Below are 19446 nucleotides of genomic sequence, written 5' to 3' on the forward strand. Positions count from 1 at the left end.
TGGGTTTGAATCCCTCTTTTAGCAGTTTCTGCTTCATTGTCTTTCTCGGTGTTCACATCTCCTCATTCCTGAAATGGTCTGCTCACATTCACGTCCAGTCCAAAAAGGCTAGGCAAGCGCCTGTACTGTCTCCGACAACTCAGGAAGTTAGCAGGTTTTTCCAGTGGTCCTCAGAACTTTCTATTCAGGCGCTGTGGAGAGCATCCTCACACAGAACATCACTTCCTGGTGTGGGAATAACTGTGTCCAGGATTGAAAAGCAGAGTGATCCGTGCGTCAGAACGCGTTACAAATGCAAATACAGTATGATCCACAAATAAAACTTCCCTACAGGACATTTACACCAGGAGATGTTGGTCCAGAGCATCTCAGATATTAAAGGACTGGTCCCATCCCAGTAACAAAATGCTTCGACTTCTGCAATCAGGCAGAAGGTTCCACACCATCGGGGCCAAAACAGAGACTCAAGGAGGAGCTTCTCTCCTCAGGCCATACGAGTCCTAAATCAGAACATGCCCCCACTCCCCTCATAGCATCAATAAGTGACTGAAACAGGACCTGTTCACACTTCTCTGGTCACTCAGTTGAATTACTCTGTTTATATTACTCTGGTCACTTGTTTACTTGCACTGCTCTGTCAATACGTTGCTGTGCTAATATGGCACAAGACACGTTAACGCTCCATTTGCACAATGTACATTTTCAGATTTTTGATTTAAAATTTCCAGACTTTTAAAATTTATTTACTTATTGTATATAATGTCTTTTTTTGTACAGTCAAAGGAGCAGTTCACTGTTTTTTTTTGTAATTTAATGACTATGCATGTGACAAATAAAAAATCTCGAGTCTTGAACGTTATGCTCTCTCTTTCTAGGCCCTGCCAGTACTCTCGCTCCAGCATTTTGGATCAGCTGAAGGCTTTTGAGGGAGTTTTTATGACATCTGAAAATAGCAAATTGCAGTTGCCCAGGACTTGCATGAACAGTTCAACAGCAAAGCCCCAAATACAAAACAGGCTCATCAGGGATTTGAACCCAGGACCGTTTACACCCAAAGTGAAAAGGGAAAAGCTTCCTTAGGCATTTTCCAGGTCACAGCAGAGGTGTGCTTGCAGGCCGAGGAGGAGTGAGGTGCTGAGGCTGCTCCTGCTGCTCTCCAGCGAAGTCCAGGTGGCTGCTCTCAAACCTGCCCACAGCAAAGAGGAGCAGCTTCAATTACATGTTTCTTAGATTGTCACAAATAAGCTTTCGTCTAATTTTCAGATGATCACTTTTAATTTTAAATTAAGAACCAATTTAGGTGGGTTATTTAGAGCTTCCAATGAGGTGCATGTGTTTAGATCATGGCGGACAAAAAAAGAGTACCTGAAGAAAAACCCTGCAACATGAAGCATGCACCCACTGCAATCAACACAGTGGCATGAGCAGTAAATATAAACAACGATAGTATTCAGGAAGAAAACCAAACATTACAAATATTTTTATCATAACTCTGGTTTTACGTGGCCGATCAACACAATTTAAAAACTGGTAGAAAGTCCACACATTTTCCGTCAGTTGTTCCGTCTGTCCTGCTCACATCTCCAATGGTTGTACACGTTGTCATTAACGTGGCTTCACTCCTCATCATCCGCTTTGCTCGCTAAAACACCGGCACATAAGGACGCTGTCATAGCCTGTCAACGACGTTGATTAGCTGCGTATATACGAATGTGAATCGCATTACTGGCTGGACTATGGGATAAGGTGGCATCGTTCTGATCCCATACAGGAGCAGCCAGTCACTGACTAACACTGCAAAACAGGATTGTTAAAGTTTTAATTTTAATTTCAATTCAGGTTGGATTTTTTTGTGCGCAACACAGATGTACTGTGCGCAGAGACCGTGCCTGCAGTGCGCAATTGCTCACGCCTGCAGCTTAGAGGGAACATTGGTCAGGCGTCAGTGTAGGAGAGCAGAGTGGAAGTGGAAGAAAGACAAATTGCAGGTTTCTTTTGAAATGTTAAAAGAATGTTGGAAATTTGATCAGAATACAGTGAAAATGAGAGAAACAGATATTTTTCTCAGATCATTGTGTTAAATTGTCATAATCCCCGTGTTCTTTAAGACTATCAGCTCTACTCTAAACAACCCTGAAAGCCTCTGCTGACACATGTAATCAGTTCCTTTCTTTCTTTGTAAACAAGGTCGAGTCTGTCAGGTCAGCAATAGTTCTTCCTGCAGATGACCCATCAGTGTTTATTCCATGACTGTAAACATGTTTCCATTTGTCACTTCAGTCTTTACTCTGAAATACAGGAAATGACATCATGGCTCCAAATCTTTGTCGTTCAAACAATTCTTTATTTAACTTTTTTTTTTTAACTTTATTTAAGAACTTTAATAAAATACATTCAATAAAAACTTGAACAACAGGAAACTGATTTTTCATCCAACCACTGAAAAAAAAGGTAACCACTGAACACAAACACTACAGAAGAACAATTTATAAAGATTAAAATGGAACTACAGGAACATTTTGATTCATAGCCTCATTAGATCTTCAAGGAGAGCCGATCTGAACTCTGTGGAGCCTGATCTCCAGGGTTTTAAGTTGGACTCTGAAACTAGAAGAGGATGTTTCTCTCTCTTCAGATTCGCTGTCGTCCCGTGATGGGAACGATTTCAGCCCTGCGTGATCGCGCTGATGTTTGCACAGAGCAGATAATGAAGTGAATGTTTTGGCACATTGGTAACAGTGAAACAGTTTATTAGTAACGTGGGATTGTTTGTGTGCAGAGTATGAACTGAGATTACTGAAGCTCTTGTCACACTGCTCACAGCTGTAGTTTCCTTCCATGTGTGTACGTTCATGCTCGTTACAATTCCTTGAATGTGAGAAGCTTTTGTCACAGTGTCTGCACTTGTATGGTTTCTCTCCTGTGTGGACTCGTTTGTGTGTTTTAAGGTCACCTGCAGTGGTGAAGGATGACCCACACTGATCACAGAGATGCTTTTTGACCCCACTGTGAAAGAGTTCATGTCGTTTTAAGTCACCTGACGTGGGGAAGCTTCTCCCACATTCTTTGCAGTATTTCAGTTTGTCGCCAGTGTGTTTACGTTGATGTATTTTTAGGCCGGCTTGCTGACTGAAAGTCTAAAATACTTAGTCATTTGTTTAATTGTAATTTAGCATTATATAACTCACATATAAAACTATCAATTGTAATTTTAAATGGTTTAAAAGCATGTAGAAGAGCATATTTAGGCAAGTACATTTCTCCTTTTGTTATCAAGAAGCACAGACAAACAGGAAAAAAAAACTGAATCATTGGTCATTGGTCCCCACCAATGCCAAAACGAAATCTACGCCCACTGTCTCTTCCATTGCCGTTTCACTCCAAACGTAACAAATGTCCAACTCAGACACTGTTCTCAATTTGCATTCACACACAGTGAAGTTGCAGCTTGTTGGAAACGCATCTCCATCCATCCAGTCATGATGATGGTGTTTTCTCCTTGCTGATGCCTTTTGCACATACTGCTGTTGCTGCTGGACCCCTCGCTGCTCAGGATACTGCTGTTGTCTCTTGACCTGCCATGTTGTTGCTTTTGGATCTGCATTTCGCGACAGTCAAGTGGAGGGTGCGTCTGTCCTCTCAGTAAGTGAGTGAGACAGTAGACAGTGGTGAGGAGGGCTGTGCGAAAGCAAAAACACATAAATATGCCTGACACCCGTAAACGAAGCAGCATCTGGCTGCAGTTTAAAGACTTTTTTGTCTGTCTTGGTCTTGGTCTCGTCTCGACTTCGTCTCATCTTGGTCTTGGTCTCGGTCTTGGTCTCGTCTCGACTTCGTCTCGACTTCGTCTCGACTTGTTCTTAGTCTTGTCTTGGTCTCGATACCCTCTGGTCTTGGTCTTGGTTTAGGCGGTCTTGACTGCAAGTCTAGTTGCACCAGTGGTGCCATGAGCAGTATCTATCTGCTGCTCATCAGCTGCTATGCCGTGGTTATTGTCACAATGTGGTGTATTTGGATCACTCAATCCTAAGTGGATATGGATATGATCCAGGATTGGATGTTTTGTATAAAATTTGAAAGGAACAATTGTTCCTTTCCCCTTTGCTGTGTACTCTGCTGATGCTGTTTTCAAAACCTACCACACTCATGTACAGTATCAGTGTCACACTGAGATATTTCAAAGATAATAATAATACATTTTATTTGAAAGCGCCTTTCAAAACACTCAAGGTCACTGTACACATTAGAATAAAAAGCAACATAAAAGCAAGCAGTTCACACAATGGTAAAAGCATAAGACATAAACTAATAAAAGAGCAGAGTGGAGAGGTTATGTGGGATAAGCTATTTTGAACAAGTGAGTTTTGAGTTGGGACTTAAAGAGAGAGAAGGAAGAGATGTTTCTTAAATCAGGAGGTCGGGAATTCCAGAGTCGTGGAGCAGAGCAGCTGAAAGCCCTGCTCCCCATGGTGGCAAGACGGGGGGAGGGGACGGAGAGTGAAAGGGAAGAAGTAGATCTGAGACAACCAGATGGGGCGGTGATCTTAACCAGATCAGAGAGATATGGAGGGGAGAGATGATGAATAGCCTTAAATGTGTGCAAGAGTATTTTGAAATTGATGCGATATTTGACCGGGAGCCAGTGAAGCTGCTGCAGGACAGGAGTGATGTGGTGGATAGAAGGGGTCCTGGTGATGATACAGGCAGCAGAGTTCTGGACGCGTTGGAGCTTGTGGATGGATTTTTGAGTATAAAAAGAACCTGAATAAATACAAATAAAGGGAAAGAGCTGTCCAAACCTCTGTCTCTGACCATCTGTGTTAACACTTGAAATGGGAAACATGTAAATGTAACAAACATGTTAAAACATAAGAAATCAGGAAGGGGCAAAAAAAGCATTTTGCTAAAAAAAGATTTAGAGCAGAAGTTTTTAAAATGAAGATATATTGCATTTATTTACAATTAAAAACACACAGAGCAGAAAGTGTGTTACTGTTTTACATCCACAGACACACAAGAAAAGAAGCAGGCAACATGAGGTCAAGTTATGGCAATTTTATTTTTGTATGTCAGTACATGTATTCAGAATAGAGTTTTTAAAAAACAAACAAACGTCCCAAGTAAAGTTTGGGGGGATTTTTGTGAAAGAAAGGTTGAGAGAGGGGGAAGGAGGAAGATGCTGCTGGGTCAGTTCTTTCTCAGCAGTCTGCTCCAGAATCCCCTCCTGTCCTCGGCTTGCTTTTCTTTTGCCTTCAGCTCTTTTAAGGTTTTGTTGAGCTGCTCCTCGGCATCTTTAAATGTTTCTTTCAGCTGCTGTTTGGCCAGTTTCCCTTTGTGTTTGAGGAGCTCTTTAGCTTCCTTTTTGTGCTTTTGTATTTCTTTAAGTTCATCTTTGCAGCCTTTCTTGCTCACCGTCGTTTCTTTCTTGAATACCTTCAACTCAATTTTCTCTTCTGCAAGTTCCTCTTGCACTTTCATCAGTTCCTTCTTCATGTTTTGAGTGTAACTCTTTGTATCTTCCATTTCTTTCTTTGCTTCCTGTATTTTAATTTTCTCTTCCTCCAACACTTTTTGAGCTTCCAACAATTCTTTCTTCATATTTTCAATCTCATTTTCTGCCTCGTGTTTACATTTTTTCTCCTCTTCAAGTTGTTGCTTCACATGCAGTAATTCCTTCCTTAGTGTTTCAGCTTCAGCCATTACATTTGCAGCTTCTTCTGTTTCCAACTGCATTTTCCTTTTTTCCTCTTCAAAAGCTTCCTGCACCTCCTGTAATTCCTGCATCACATTTCCTGCCTCCTTCTTTGCAGTTTGATATTTATTTTTGGCTTCTTGTGCTGTGCTTTTCTCTTCCTCCAATGCTTTTTGAGCTTCCAACAGTTCTTTCTTCATGTTTTCATTCTCGTTTTCTGCCTGTTGTTTTCTCATCTTCTCTCCTTTAAGTTTGAGACCCACATCCAGTAATTCCTGCAATACTACTTCAGTTTCAAACTTTGAATTTTTAGCTTCTCCTCTTGATTTTTCTGCCTCTTCTTTTAATTTGACATTTTCAGCCTGTATCATTTGAAATTTAAAATGAATCAGCTGTACTGTATTGTGAGGTGAAGCACTCGCCGATCCTCTTCTCGGTCTCCCTTCATTCATTTTGGCCTTTTAAACAAAGGAACCAACGTTTTGCAGAGGAGTGAAGTGAAGTTTTCGATGTTTCTTCGTCAACTGTCGTTTGTCCTGCACAGAGATGCTGCTGTAGATGTGTCTCTAGCTGTGTCTGGATACAATGAAACATGCTGTAACTAAGTGCTTGTGTTGCACAGTTCTACTAAACATTCCATTTCATGCATGCTCCGCCCACATGGTCAGGAATGTCAGGTGCTGCATCTCCAAATGCTGCTCCCGTTGCCTAGCAATAACAGCTGTTTACTTTTTGGGGTCTGGTTCATTGTTTAATAAAGAAAACATGTCCAAGTATTGGGTGCTGAGGCTCAGCGCATATTCTAGCCTGCTGTGTGGGTGGGCAGCTAGAAATCACTGGTGGGCAACATGAGTGAGGAGAAAACTGGAGCAGCCAAGCAGGGAGCTGCAGGTTGCTGGTTTGAGTCTCTGTTCAGATGCTGGTGTCTCCTCTCTCTGAGATGTCTGCAAACAGTCCCAGATAAAACAATAAGGATAATAAACAAACACGTGACTAAAATAACAATTATGACTCTGATGTGTTTCATGTGTAGCAGGATGGCCTCTATACAGCAGTCGCTGCAAGCATCCACATCGCCACACTTACGTTTCTTTAAGCAGGCGTGCTGGGCTCCTCCTAAGGAAAGTTTGAAACTTCATTTCCTTCATGCTGGTGAACTTTTTACCAAATATTTTCATCAAAGCTTCTCCATCACTGACAGGGATTGTTTGGATCTTCACACTCATCTCCACCAACCCTAAAAAATGAGTCTCACTTTGCTCATATAATGCCAGGAGTGTCTCCATATTCCACAAAAGTCTATGCAAACATGTAACAGTATCCCATATTCATAGAAATATTATTGATATTATAACAAAAGCTGTCACCAACACAATTGTCCCAAGTGCTTTTTTAAACAGGATTTTCAACCAGAGGATTTCCCTATAGCTTAATTTTTTAAAAATATTTTGTACACAACAACAGAATCATTTCAGAAAAACTCAAAATGACTGGTGTCAATATTATTTGCCCCACAAAAAAGGTCGAATATAAAACAATATTGCAAATATTGCACAGTTGAAAAAAAAAGCACTAAAGCTCAGTTGTTCCCGCCCTCCTTTGTCCTCCTGTTTCCCATCTGTAACGCTGGACCCAAGAAACATAAGCCGGAGCGAATATTACGACAGCAGAACTTTTATTTAATACTGTGGTTTTGCACTGGGACACAGACACTCCCGCTCTCTCTCACTTCTGTCACGTCCGCTCTCCTCCTCCGACTGTCACTGCCAACATATAAAGAGAGACAATCACTGACAGATCCCCAGCACACCTGTTCACCCCGCCCCTGCGCCACCCCGGGACCTCACTGCGTCACCCCTCCTCTGCAGCTGGCCAGAGACCACACCCACGCCACACCCTCCCTCTCCCCTCCAATGAGGAGTTTGATGGTGTTACAGATTCAAATATTGGGGATGGATACAAGAGGAAAAACCAAAATAACAACACTGGTCCGGCCGGGTTGAGTCAAACGATGATTTTAATGATCACACGCGTGGGAGATGGACACCGTACGCAGACAGCATCAGATCTCAAAATGGTGGAGCATTGATCAAACTCTTATAGCCTCTAGTGGCCCCCACCTAATCATAAAAGCCTAAACATTCACATCCTTTCTCTCACACGGCGCCTAAGCTACAACCTTGGCTCCCTGTTTATCTGCTCCTGCTGAGATGGGGCAGAAAACCTCTCCAGTATGTTCTGTTCTCTTCTAATCAGACAAATAAGGCGATGACTTTCTGCGAACAGTATTTCTTATAACTCAGCAGTATAATGCATCATAAAACAATATCATTCATTCACAATAAATCAGCAGTCTAATGTAATGCAAATCAGTTTAACAAATGCAATAGTTATCACCTTCTTCTAATTCAGGAGAATAATGCAAACTAAAACTACATAATAATTCACAATCTTCAATTAGGGGTCTAACATGGCATAAAATAATATTATAATCCCACACTGGCAAACTTCTCCCGATGTTTCCACTGAAGGGGTTGGAAGTTAAAAAGCGCTGAAGGTTAGGTTTGGAGTAAATCATAGATGTGTGCATGTGTTTGTGTGCAGCTTGTAGTGCAAACGTGCGTGCAGAATTCATGCAGACATGTGTAACTGGTCGTTTTGAGGTAGAAAAGAGTGATGCGCGGTCAAGCTGGTAGTTGAAAGTGTCAGTCAGAGTAGAAGAGCATTGTGTAAAAATGCAAGTAATAACAGAAAAGTGCAAGTCATTAATCGCATCACCCTGAAAAACCTGAGTAAGGAGTGCAGCTCCTGATGAAAGGAGGAGCACTGAAAACCAGGAAATGGTGTTTCTGGAACAGTCTGATGACTGAAGCTGGATGTTTGAAGTCTCAGTGAACTGCTTGTCTTTTCCCCACAGCTCCTCCCTCAGCGATGTATATGGCTATATGTTATGAACAATGTGCTGATGTCCGTATCAGGTAACAAACAGCGTGACACAAACGGAGAACATTGTGTCCACTCGATAATATGCTGCTCTAAAAAGGCTCCATCCTGCAGGGAAGTCGGCCCAGCTTTACTCGCACAGACTGCCAGCTCTGTTTGAACAGAAAGGACATCTGCACAAGAAACACAGCAGCCTGTCGCTCAGCACCAACCGCCTCACTGAGCGGATCAGTCTCAGGTACGACACGCCATCACAGATGCAGGGAAACAGGAGCTGTAGGTGCAGCAGTATTAATAATGTCATGTATGATGCTACCACCTGATTTTGAGGAAGGAGGATACTGTAAACCCAATTTTGTCTGCTTGTTCTGACCTGGATATTCTCTGTTGGCCACAGAAAGTTTGCCATATCTGTAAAGATTCCTGACACTAAAGGTTGTAGGAGGTGCAGTGTAGGTAAGCAATGCAGAGTTACTCTGGTCAGTCTGTTTGTTCACGGAGAACAACTGCAGACACTTAGTCCTGCTCTCTCTGTTTCAGCAAGAAACCCATACACAGATAGCACATTTCTGTGCGGGGCTGTCCAATCTGGCCTGGTTTTATTCTTGTGGTATGAGCCTCTTCAGAAGTTCATGCATCTAAAGGTTTGTACAGATATGTCGAACTTGCCACCTGAATAAATGTCTTCCTTTCTAACTCTAACCCGATTTCCACAATGCAAACCAGCCATTAGACCTGAATTACATAAAAGTAGACAGACAGCACATCAGAATCTGAAGCTGAAGAATGTAATTGATTTTTTAATAACATATGCATACTTTTTATTCAAGCCCAACAAGATTTTAGAGACTTTAAACGTTGTACAAACGCCGTCCAAAAACACCAACAGCACCTTCTCTGGGTCCAAGCTCGTGTAACTGAATGGTTACCATGTGTTTTCTGTGCTACAGGAACAGTGTTATCAGCACACAGTTCAACGCCAGCATGCACCATTAGATCACATAGCAGACTAATTGACAGGTTTTTTGTGAATGTCTCGCACATTTCACGAAGATAATGTATGTACTGTGAGAACAGAGCTCTGTGTTAAGCCTGTCTGCAGTCCTAACACAGTGCTGCTTGGAGAAACACGCCTGTGTCACAACATTATGGAAAAGTGGCATCAGTCCAAAGACGTGCAGTTAGGGGACAGGTTCATTGGAAACGCTAAATTGCCCATAGGTGTGAATGTGTGCGAATGGTTGCCTGTGTCTATGTGTTAGCCCTGCCACAGACTGGGACCTGTCCAGGGTGCACCCCGCCTCTCGCCCTAAGACAGCTGGGACAGGCTCCAGCCCCCCGCCACCCTGAAAAAGGATAAGCGGAAGCGGACGGATGGACGGATGCTTGGATGGATGGATGCATAGACGGATGTATGGACAGATGGACGGACGGATGGATGAACGGCTGGATGGATGGACGGACGGATGGATGGATGGATGGATGGATGGATGGATGGATGGATGGATGGACGGGTGGATGGATGGATGGATGGATGGAAGGATGGGTGGATGGATGGATGGGTGGATGGAAGGATGGGTGGATGGATGGATGGGTGGATGGATGGATGGACGGATGGGTGGATGGAAGGATGGGTGGATGGACGGATGGACGGATGGATGAATGGACAGACGGATGGATGGGTGGACGGATGGATGGATGGATGGACAGACGGATGGATGGGTGGACGGATGGGTGGATGGATGGGTGGATGGCATCAGTTTATCTTTAATCTCAAGATTTACTAATCATACAAGAATTCTGTTGTGCTGTTTTGGACGGTTGTATGAACAGGTTCAGCTCCGGTTTAACAAGCATCACTTAACCATCATGAGACTTTATTTAGTTTTGCTTGTTTCCTTGGTGACTGTTTCACAGCAACTCGCCATCAGGCTCCCAGATTCTCTTCCGATATTTGAACTGCTGGTGTTGGCAACAGATGAGTTTCCTCAGCTGTGTGTTGGAGTGAGAGACTGTAGTAATGATAAACCACCAACCGGCCAACAGCTCAGGTTTGATATTATAGAGCTGAACGGCGCTCCTGTTCCAGTGCCAGGTAGGACCGTTTCTGAATTTCTCTGCTGACTTCCTGAAGCTTCAAGCTTCAACCTGTTTCAACAAGCTTCCTTCTTTCCGTGCGTCAGGAGATAGTGGAGCACTCAGAGCCGTGCAGGTAACCCAGCTGGACCGAGACACTGTTCTCATCACCTTGGAAAGTAAGTCCCCTCGCATATTGTGAATCCTTCAAATGTCTTTCGTGCTCATTCTCAATCTGTGTACCGTTTGGACAGGAACTGTAAAGATCGTGAACCTGCAAGGACTTCCATCCAGACAGCTGGCTGCAGAAATAGTCTTTGACTTCCCCATTGAAGCACTAGGTAGAAATAATGATGTGACAAACAGAGTGAATGAGAGCTGATGTGTGTCCTGAAAGCTGAGTGACACCTCCTGTTCTGTCAGTCTGCTTGCAGGATAGTGTGCTGGCGTTCTGGAAGCATGGCCTCAAAGGGAGGAGTTTCCATTCAGATGAGGTGATGAACTAGTAAATTCATCCAGCGTTGGCTGAGCTCGTATCATGTGCTTATCATATTTGTTCTAAGTCATTACACATGTGAAGTTTCACTTTATGTGCAGGTAACACAAGAAATTACAGATGAGAGTCGTGTGTTCAGAGTTCTGGGAACAAACAGGTATGTTAACAGTATGCTGACAAGAGCTATCAATCACTGTGAGAAACTAGTAATCCTAGAACATCAGAAGTAATCAGGATAGTATTTTTCTTGATACTATTGTTAATAGACCTGGAAATGATTTTCAGAGTAGCATGTGGAAGTAGCATGAATACTACTAGCATTAATGGTAGCATTAAAGCAGGAGTCACACTAGAGTGTTTGTTCTGTTGGTTACTCAGATCCAAGGATTTAGGAAATGCAGCCTATGTGTTTGCATGCAGCCCTCCAAAAAAAACCAGCCATTAAAGTTACCAACTACCGTCTACCTGACACTTTGTACAGAAAACTACTTTCCTTAGTGCTAATTTTCTTTATGCTAGTACCAAATCACAACAATAGTCACTTCAAGACACTGTATATTGTAAGGTAAAGGCCCTGCAATTATGGTGCACAAAGGTGAAAAACTCCCTTTTAGCAGGTGAAAACCTGAACCAGGCTGGGGGAGGGGCGGGCATCTGCTGCGATCGGTTGGGGGGGTGAGAGGAAGACGGGACAAAGACAATCTGGGGAAGAGAGCCAGAGAATATTCTCAACTAATGATTGAATGCAGAGAGGTGTATAAACAGATAGTGAGTGAAAAGGGCGACTGAAGAAGAAACACATCAGGGGAACCCGCCAGCAGCCTAGACTTAGGCTAACTAAGGGAGGATTCAGGGAAGAAAGGAAAGTTGTAATCCTAATGTTAAAAGTAGAGAGGGTGTCCGTCTCCCAAACCCAAACTGGAAGCTGGTTCCACAGAAGTGGTGGCTGTAGCTCAGGTGGGGGAGCAGGTCACCTACTCCCCGTCTACATGCCAGATATCCTGCATGAAAGTTGCTCTCCGGTGCATCCGTCAGAGTATGAATGGGTGTGAACGGGTGAATGAGGCAAGCTTTGAGTGCTCAGAGTAGAAAAGCACTATATAAGAACCGGTCCATTTACCATTTACCAAGAGGGGCCTGGAAACCGAAGGGTCTGGCTCCCATTTTACTTTTAAATACTCGGAGCGAAGTGCTCTAATGGGGTGATATGGTACTATAAGGTCATTAAGATAAGACAGGGGCTGATTATTCAAAACCTTTTATGTGAGGATTTTGAATCTTTTATTCTGGAGCCAATAAATGTTCTGTTTCTAGTCCCTGTCAGGACTCTCGCTGCAGCATGTTGGATTAACTGAGAGCTTTTAGGACATCCTGATAATAACCTCAGCACTTCCTTTTGATCATTTTTGTGGGGGGAGGGGACATTAACACCAGGTTTTCTCAAACAATTGACACACAACCTGTGAAAATGAATAATTTCAGTAACTACAAGTGTGTGTTTACATTTGGATCGTATAGATATCTGGCATTAAAGCTCAGTCTTCAGAAAATGTCCTTTTCTTTTTGATTTCTTTCAGAGCAGTCTGGATCTGATTTTTGACTAAATAATTAAAACTAATAATAATATATTACTATATTATATTACTAACAAATCCAGGACACCCCTGTTGATCCAGTAGCTCTTAATGAAGTTTGAAATAAGAATCGTGGTGAGTTCATTAGAAATATTTCACAATCTTTTTTAAATCAGTCATTACTGGAATCTTCTGAAGTGCAAAAACAGTGAGATTATATATGAGAAGGACGGACTCAAAGACTGTCGTGTATCACATATATATTACATAGATGTCCAAAATCAATGCATCATTAATGAAACTGAAACAAAAGTACTGAATTTCATGTGGAAGACCAAACCTCAGCATTCAGGAAAGTCTTATACAGGAGCAAAGATAATGGACGTTACCCGGAGTTTTCCACTGTGAAACCAGGAATAACAGCTTAAAAATGTTGTTGGATTTCTGTGATCTAAATCATTGTCAGCCTGGCAGGCAAATAGCGTGGACACCAAAGTTTGTGAACGTGATAACCTGAGAACAAAGACATGTAGGATTTTAAATCGGTACCATAGGTGTGTCTACTGGGAGGCTGAGGCTTAGCGCTGGTGGCTGCCAGTACTAAGTATTATTATACAACTGTGCCAACCCTTATTTAGTTGATCTTATCTTCTTTCCTTGTGTTTCAGTTAGTTTTTACTCAAACTGGGTGTAGAAGGAATCCTCGCAAAGGTTTCTTTTTCTTCTGTGTTATGTTTTATGTATTTCTCAGCTCTTTGCTTCCTTTTTTCTACTTTAAACTTTTTTGTATGCTGTTGTGTAAATGTTGACACTTATCATAAAGTTTAAAAAAGTAGTAGGCGTGGTGATGAGCAGGAACAGGAGTAAAACTCCAGTAAGTGTACCAGTACTGTACCAGTGTGTAGCATTAAAGTCAAACTACAGTGGTTGTAGTATCAGTAGAGTAGTGTTAGTACTAGAGGTGGGAGGAGTAGAAGCAGGTGGAGGCACTGGCTTTAGGTTAGTACTGCCTTTCTCTGGTTCTCCTTTACAACTCATCTCCTTCTCATTTGCTGACAATGTGCAGAGACATCATCCTTCAGAGCACACCGACTGATGACCCGTCAGCACTGAGCAGCCTGTACATCCTGACAGGACACGAAAGCAGCTACTGAGAGAGGACACGGGGCTTCTCTTTCGACGGTGTTACCAAAGAAAAGCACAGCCTGTCTGTAACTGTGGGGTGGAAACGATGCTCTGTTTCACTGAGGCTGTGCCAGGAAACGGTTCAATGCTGGGAATGACAAATGTTAGGAAGGTATCCTGCTGACTGTCCAGCCTTCACCTGTACACAAGACACCTGTCAAGGTCCTTGCTGGGGTTATAGTTGATAAAGCTTTCTAGCTTTTCTTGTCTATTCAGCTTACCTGCTTAAATCAGACCTTTCTGTTAAAGCTAATGCAGACTCCACTGATCCACCTGCTCAGTGTGGACGGGAGAATAACCTGAACATGGCCTCTGGGACATCATCATACTGATGTTATGAAGCGCTCAGCCAGGTTTTCTTCTTGATCAGACTGAGGGGCAGACTGAGTGTGTTTTGGTGCCTCAACATTCAGTCATATTCTGTAAAGCCATTTTCTGTCTGCATGCTGCACATAAACTCTTTGGACCAGAGTGCTGTGACACCTACACCTTACACCTGCAGGAGCTGCTCGGCCATAGAAAGCTGTTCTGTGAAGTGCACGGCTTTTTTGCCAGTGTTGATTTTATGGGTTTAATGTAATAACTAATTTTTCACATCATCGTCTGAGTCGTAATCCCAACGAGGAAACCTGGAATGTAAAACTTGATGGACGCTCCAGCTGAAGAGTGAAGTGTCAGACTTTTAATGGATCTTTCAAGCATTAGCGTACTTACAATGGCAGAAACAGTGCCACGTCTAAAGCATAGGAGCCATCTTCATCTCATTCTTCCCATTTCATGCAAGTTTCTTTCTCATCCTCAGATGGACAGAATTTGGTTTGCTGACTTCATTCAGTCACACCATACTAGAGCATAAAAAGTGGAAATAAACTGGTCAGTAAGAAAGTGTGATGCTTGAAAGTATAGCGTAAGGACAGCAGCAGCACTGCATTTACAGCTGATATGATGACTTCAGCATCTTTAAAGAACTGTGAAGGAATTATCAGTGCTAACACAACCTTAAGCACGTGATGTGACCGTATACACTGCTTACACTCTCAGTATCCTTACTTAAAGAGAACATCTCAGAAAAAAGTACAGTTAGCAAGAAGCTTTGAGAACAAGGCAGTGTTATTGTATGCTAACCACCGTGGTGGTGTAGCTTGTCCTGATAAAAAGTGAATGTGGTCACATTATACTTGTTAACTAAAATGAAAAAATAAAATAATTCCACTACATGGGTAAAGATATTTATGATATTTATGGAAAGGATACTATAAAAGTAACACTGGCCTTTCCATGAGAGAAACTTGAAGTACAGTATGCATGTTGAGATTAATGTTTTTTTAATATGTTTTTGCTACTATGTGAAGATGTGATGTTATTAACAACACAGAATAGACAGAAATAAAGATTTTCATATCTCTTGGAGTTTTATGAAGAGTTTGTTGGGTTGTTCTTCTTTGAATGTGTGGATCGATGCTTCTACGATTTATATCTTAATCCTTCAATTTGTAAAAAACATTTTGAATTCCGTTTGAGAAGATAAATGAAGGTTCTTGCGTTCAAGTGGAGGCTCTAGCAGACTGAGAAAGTAACTGCATAACTGTGTTATTCCTGCACCCATAGCAGCAAGTAAGTGAAGGCAGTGATGAGCGCTGATGAGTTCTCAGATCACTCAGTCAGTCTCTGAACGTCACCTTTATTGTGATCGCGCACTTTAAGCTTTCATGCCTGTATTTTTGCACAATTGTGATAATACTGTATTGAAAGAAATCTGTGCACAGACGAACATGGGGCGGCTTTGCTCAGGTAGTAGAGGAAGGTGCTTCAATCCCCGTCTGCATGCCAAATATCCCTGGACAAGATACCAACGCAGAGTTGCTCTCCGAATGTGTGTGAACATTACACAGAAAGTGCTTACAGAGAAAAGTGCTTGCGTACACCTGAATGAGGCAAGTTTAGTGCTTTGAGTACTATATAAGAACCAGTCCATTTACATCGCCAAAGCACTCAATACTCTCTTTACGAAGTTCTCTGTAGTTTGTTTCTCCAGCACCATATTTGACCGCGGTCAAGTGAGGCCTCACTTACGAAGACACAGTCAAGCTAGCCGCACCTAAAATGTTGTTGCACTATTCTTATGCACATTACGGTACGGGTGCCGACTGGCTTAGAAACGCAGTCTTTTGTGTCCTGACACTATTGTACTTCACAATCCACTCCCAGTTTTGGTTCATCTCCACTCTTCACCCTGTGACCCACAGCCCAAATTACTGTACGAGAAAATTTACAGTAAAATTTACCCAATATACAGTACTGTACTTTTAATATCCTCATCTTTGAGCTCAGATTACACAAACACTGTAAGAGGTGACAGAGATATTTCACTAGATTCTGACTCTAGGCCATCTCCACTTTTTACCCAGTGATCCACACCCAAAATTACTGTACAGTTTTCCAGAAAATGAATACTAAAATTTACCAAATTTACTGTACTGTACTATATATTTTCTCATCTTTGAGCTCAGATTACAGGAAACTGTAAGAGGTTACACATATCTCACTAGATTCTGACTCTGGGTGACCCCCACTCTTCAGCCTGTGATCCACACGCCCAAAATTACTGTACTGTTTCTGAGATTGCTGTGTTAACCCTCTCAAGGCAGACGTTGCAGATTTGCAGCAGTTAAAAGCTAACAACCTGATCACCCCACATACATATTTTATGAGGTTTTTTTACTCAGAAGTACCACTGCAGGTATTCTTTTGTGCATTAGCAACAAAAACTTAATTTGAGCCTGAGAGGGTTAAGCATGAGTATGACAAAGGCTAAGAAAATATACTGCCTGAAATAATATCAAATTTAAACAACAAATTACAAAATTGCCACACCTGCTGTTATTGCCAGGTGTTCGATAGAGCATTATTGAGTCATAAAAAATACATATCATTGAAATATCATCAGTAAAAGAAACACTCTCACTATGTAAGACATGTTAGCAAATTCAGTTAATAAATAATGTATCAAATCTATACAGATGTTTGAAGGTATAAAGCAAAGCATGTTTGTTTCTTATGGCTTACAAATGTGTTTGCCTTTAACATAATTTACATTTCATTTATACAGTTTCACAGATGAAACAATAAAATAGGTTTCCTGAACTGTTCTTCATGGCCCAAATTTTGAATCCTTTTGAGGGTGATGCATTATCCATGAAGGTGGGCAATTTGTTCATTGATCTCTGACCCTCGCTGACTCTGACGCCTCCTAATTCTGCTTCCAGCCTTGCTGATGAATTTGTTGTCACTGATGCTGTCACCAGTTGTACACAACATCTCTGTTTGTCCACCAGTCTAATCTGTAATTCAGGTGAACCCAGAATTACCTGCATCTTTGTAATGTTTCAGAAAATATACACTATATGTTGATGGGCATTGTCCCACTTTTCTTTCCTTTATAAGTAAGAATCTCTGTGGTTTTAATGACAATTCATATACAGATTGTGGAGGACATTTAATTCAACACTCAAAAAAGTTCCTCACCAGCAGACTGTAGCACAATTTCAGCCCACAGTTAATAAACCCATCCAATGCAGCGTTATCAGAGAAATTATGCAAGTGTTATATTCGTATGTACTGGTAATCTATTTATCATTTATCATGATTCCTGCTCTGATGATTACTTTCTTCTCCTTCTGTAATTTTAATAGATAAAGGATGTTGAACTTTAAGCTCCAAACAGGATGAATGAGGAAGACCACAGAGGAGAATCGTGGATGTAGTGAAAGAATACATGCAGATGGTTTTTTTCATGGTGGAGGAGCAACTTCTGATCCCATCTTAAAGAAAAAACACATAAAATTGAAGAGTAAAAATAATGACAACAATATGTCTAAATTTTTATTAATTTTTTAGAGCAAATGCAGTCTTGTCATGGTCAGAGTTGCCCACTCATCCATCCATCCATCTTCATCCGCTTTATCCGAGGCCGGGTCGCGGGGGCAGCAGCCTAAGCAGAGAGGCCCAGACCTCCCTCTCCCCAGCCACCTCCTCCAGCTTATCCAGGGGAACACCAAGGTGTTCCCAGGCCAGCCGAGAGATATAATCTCTCCAGCGTGTCCTGGGTCTGCCCCGGGGCCTCCTCCCGGTGGGACATGCCTGGAACACCTCACCCAGGAGGCGCCCAGGATGCATCCTTGTTAGAAGCCCGAACCACCTCAGCTGGCTCCTTTCGATGTGGAGCAGCAGCGGCTCTACTCTGAGCCCCTCCCGGATGGCCGAACTTCTCACCCTATCTCTAAGGGAGAGGCCAGCCACCCTTCGGAGGAAGCTCATTTCTGCCGCTTGTATCCGCGATCTCGTTCTTTTGGTCACTACCCACAGCTCGTGGCCATAGGTGAGGGTAGGGACGTAGATCGACCGGTAAATTGAGAGCTTTGCTTTTACACTCAGCTCCCTCTTCACCACGACGGACCGGTGAAGCGTCCGCATTACTGCAGCTGCAGCCCCAATCCGTCTGTCGATCTCCGGCTCCCTTCTCCCATCACTCGCGAACAAGACCCCGAGATACTTGAACTCCTCCACTTGGGGCAGGAACTCATCCCTGACCTGGAGTGGGCACTCCACCCTTTTCCGGCTGAGAACCATGGCCTCAGATTTGGAGGTGCTGATCCTCATTCCCGCTGCTTCACACTCGGCTGCGAACCGTTCCAGTGCGAGCTGGAGGCCCTCACCCGATGAAGCCAACAGAACCACATCATCCGCAAAAAGCAGAGATGAGATTCTGAGGCCACCAAAGTGAAAGCCCTCCACCACTTGGCTGCGCCTAGAAATCCTGTCCATAAAAATTATGAACAGAACCGGTGACAAAGGGCAGCCCTGGCGGAGCCCATCACCCACCGGGAACGAGTCCGACACTTGCAACGGTTGTATAGGGATCGAATGGCCCGTAGCAATGGTCCAGACACCCCATACTCCCGCAACACCTCCCACAGGACACCCCGAAGGACACGGTCGAATGCCTTCTCCAAGTCCACAAAACACATCTAGACTGGTTGGGCAAACTCCCATGCACCCTCAAGTATCCTTGAGAGGATAAAGAGCTGGTCCAGTGTTCCGCGACCAGGACGAAAAGAGTTGCCCACTCATATTTAACTAATTCAAATACAATTACTGCATTTAAATGCTTATGTTCTAATAAAAGGCATTGTTTAATACTTCTGCCATGACAACCCAAATAAATCAATGAGAGGGAAACGGGAAGATTAGTCATCAGGTAAGGTTTACTGTTCATTTACCATGCCTTGATAACAGTAAGCTTAACAAAAGAAAAATGTTGGGGAGGAGAAACAGTGTTCTGTCAAAACATCCTACCGTAGCGTAAATTTATAGTCTTGTCTATCAATCCGTGCTAACTTATCAGAATATGCTACCTTACGTGGTTAATGGCTCTGTTGTATAGGTAGCGTGTTCAGATGGCCCAATCACACTATTAAAAC

At 42.7% G+C, this 19446-nt stretch overlaps 1 protein-coding gene and 1 long non-coding RNA gene across 2 annotated transcripts; both read left to right on the forward strand.

Moving 5' to 3' along the window:
* Nucleotides 1–8786: 8786 nt before the first annotated feature.
* LOC146391694 (uncharacterized) lies at nt 8787–9228 on the forward strand. Its single transcript, XR_014798651.1, has 3 exons — nt 8787–8873; nt 9033–9091; nt 9176–9228. It is a non-coding gene; the product is annotated as an uncharacterized LOC146391694 (long non-coding RNA).
* On the forward strand, nt 9228–15386 carry LOC146391695 (mitogen-activated protein kinase kinase kinase kinase 5-like). Its single transcript, XM_084915183.1, has 7 exons — nt 9228–9279; nt 10553–10730; nt 10819–10890; nt 10966–11052; nt 11135–11205; nt 11309–11364; nt 13848–15386. Exons 1-7 carry the CDS (start codon nt 9268–9270, stop codon nt 13933–13935), a joined length of 564 nt encoding a protein of 187 aa, XP_084771309.1. The 5' UTR covers nt 9228–9267; the 3' UTR covers nt 13936–15386.
* Nucleotides 15387–19446: the final 4060 nt, after the last annotated feature.

Source organism: Perissodus microlepis, chromosome 3, assembly GCF_051167445.1.
Source record: "Perissodus microlepis isolate ML-2025 ecotype Zambia chromosome 3, ASM5116744v1, whole genome shotgun sequence".
NCBI classification, from domain to species: domain Eukaryota; kingdom Metazoa; phylum Chordata; class Actinopteri; order Cichliformes; family Cichlidae; genus Perissodus; species Perissodus microlepis.

Bases quoted from the DNA above. Each gene is read 5' to 3' on its own strand.
- LOC146391695 (XM_084915183.1), top strand. The intron at 11,053-11,134 runs GTAGAAATAATG...CTGTTCTGTCAG, and splicing joins CTTCCCCATTGAAGCACTAG to TCTGCTTGCAGGATAGTGTG. The intron at 11,365-13,847 runs GTATGTTAACAG...GACAATGTGCAG, and splicing joins AGAGTTCTGGGAACAAACAG to AGACATCATCCTTCAGAGCA.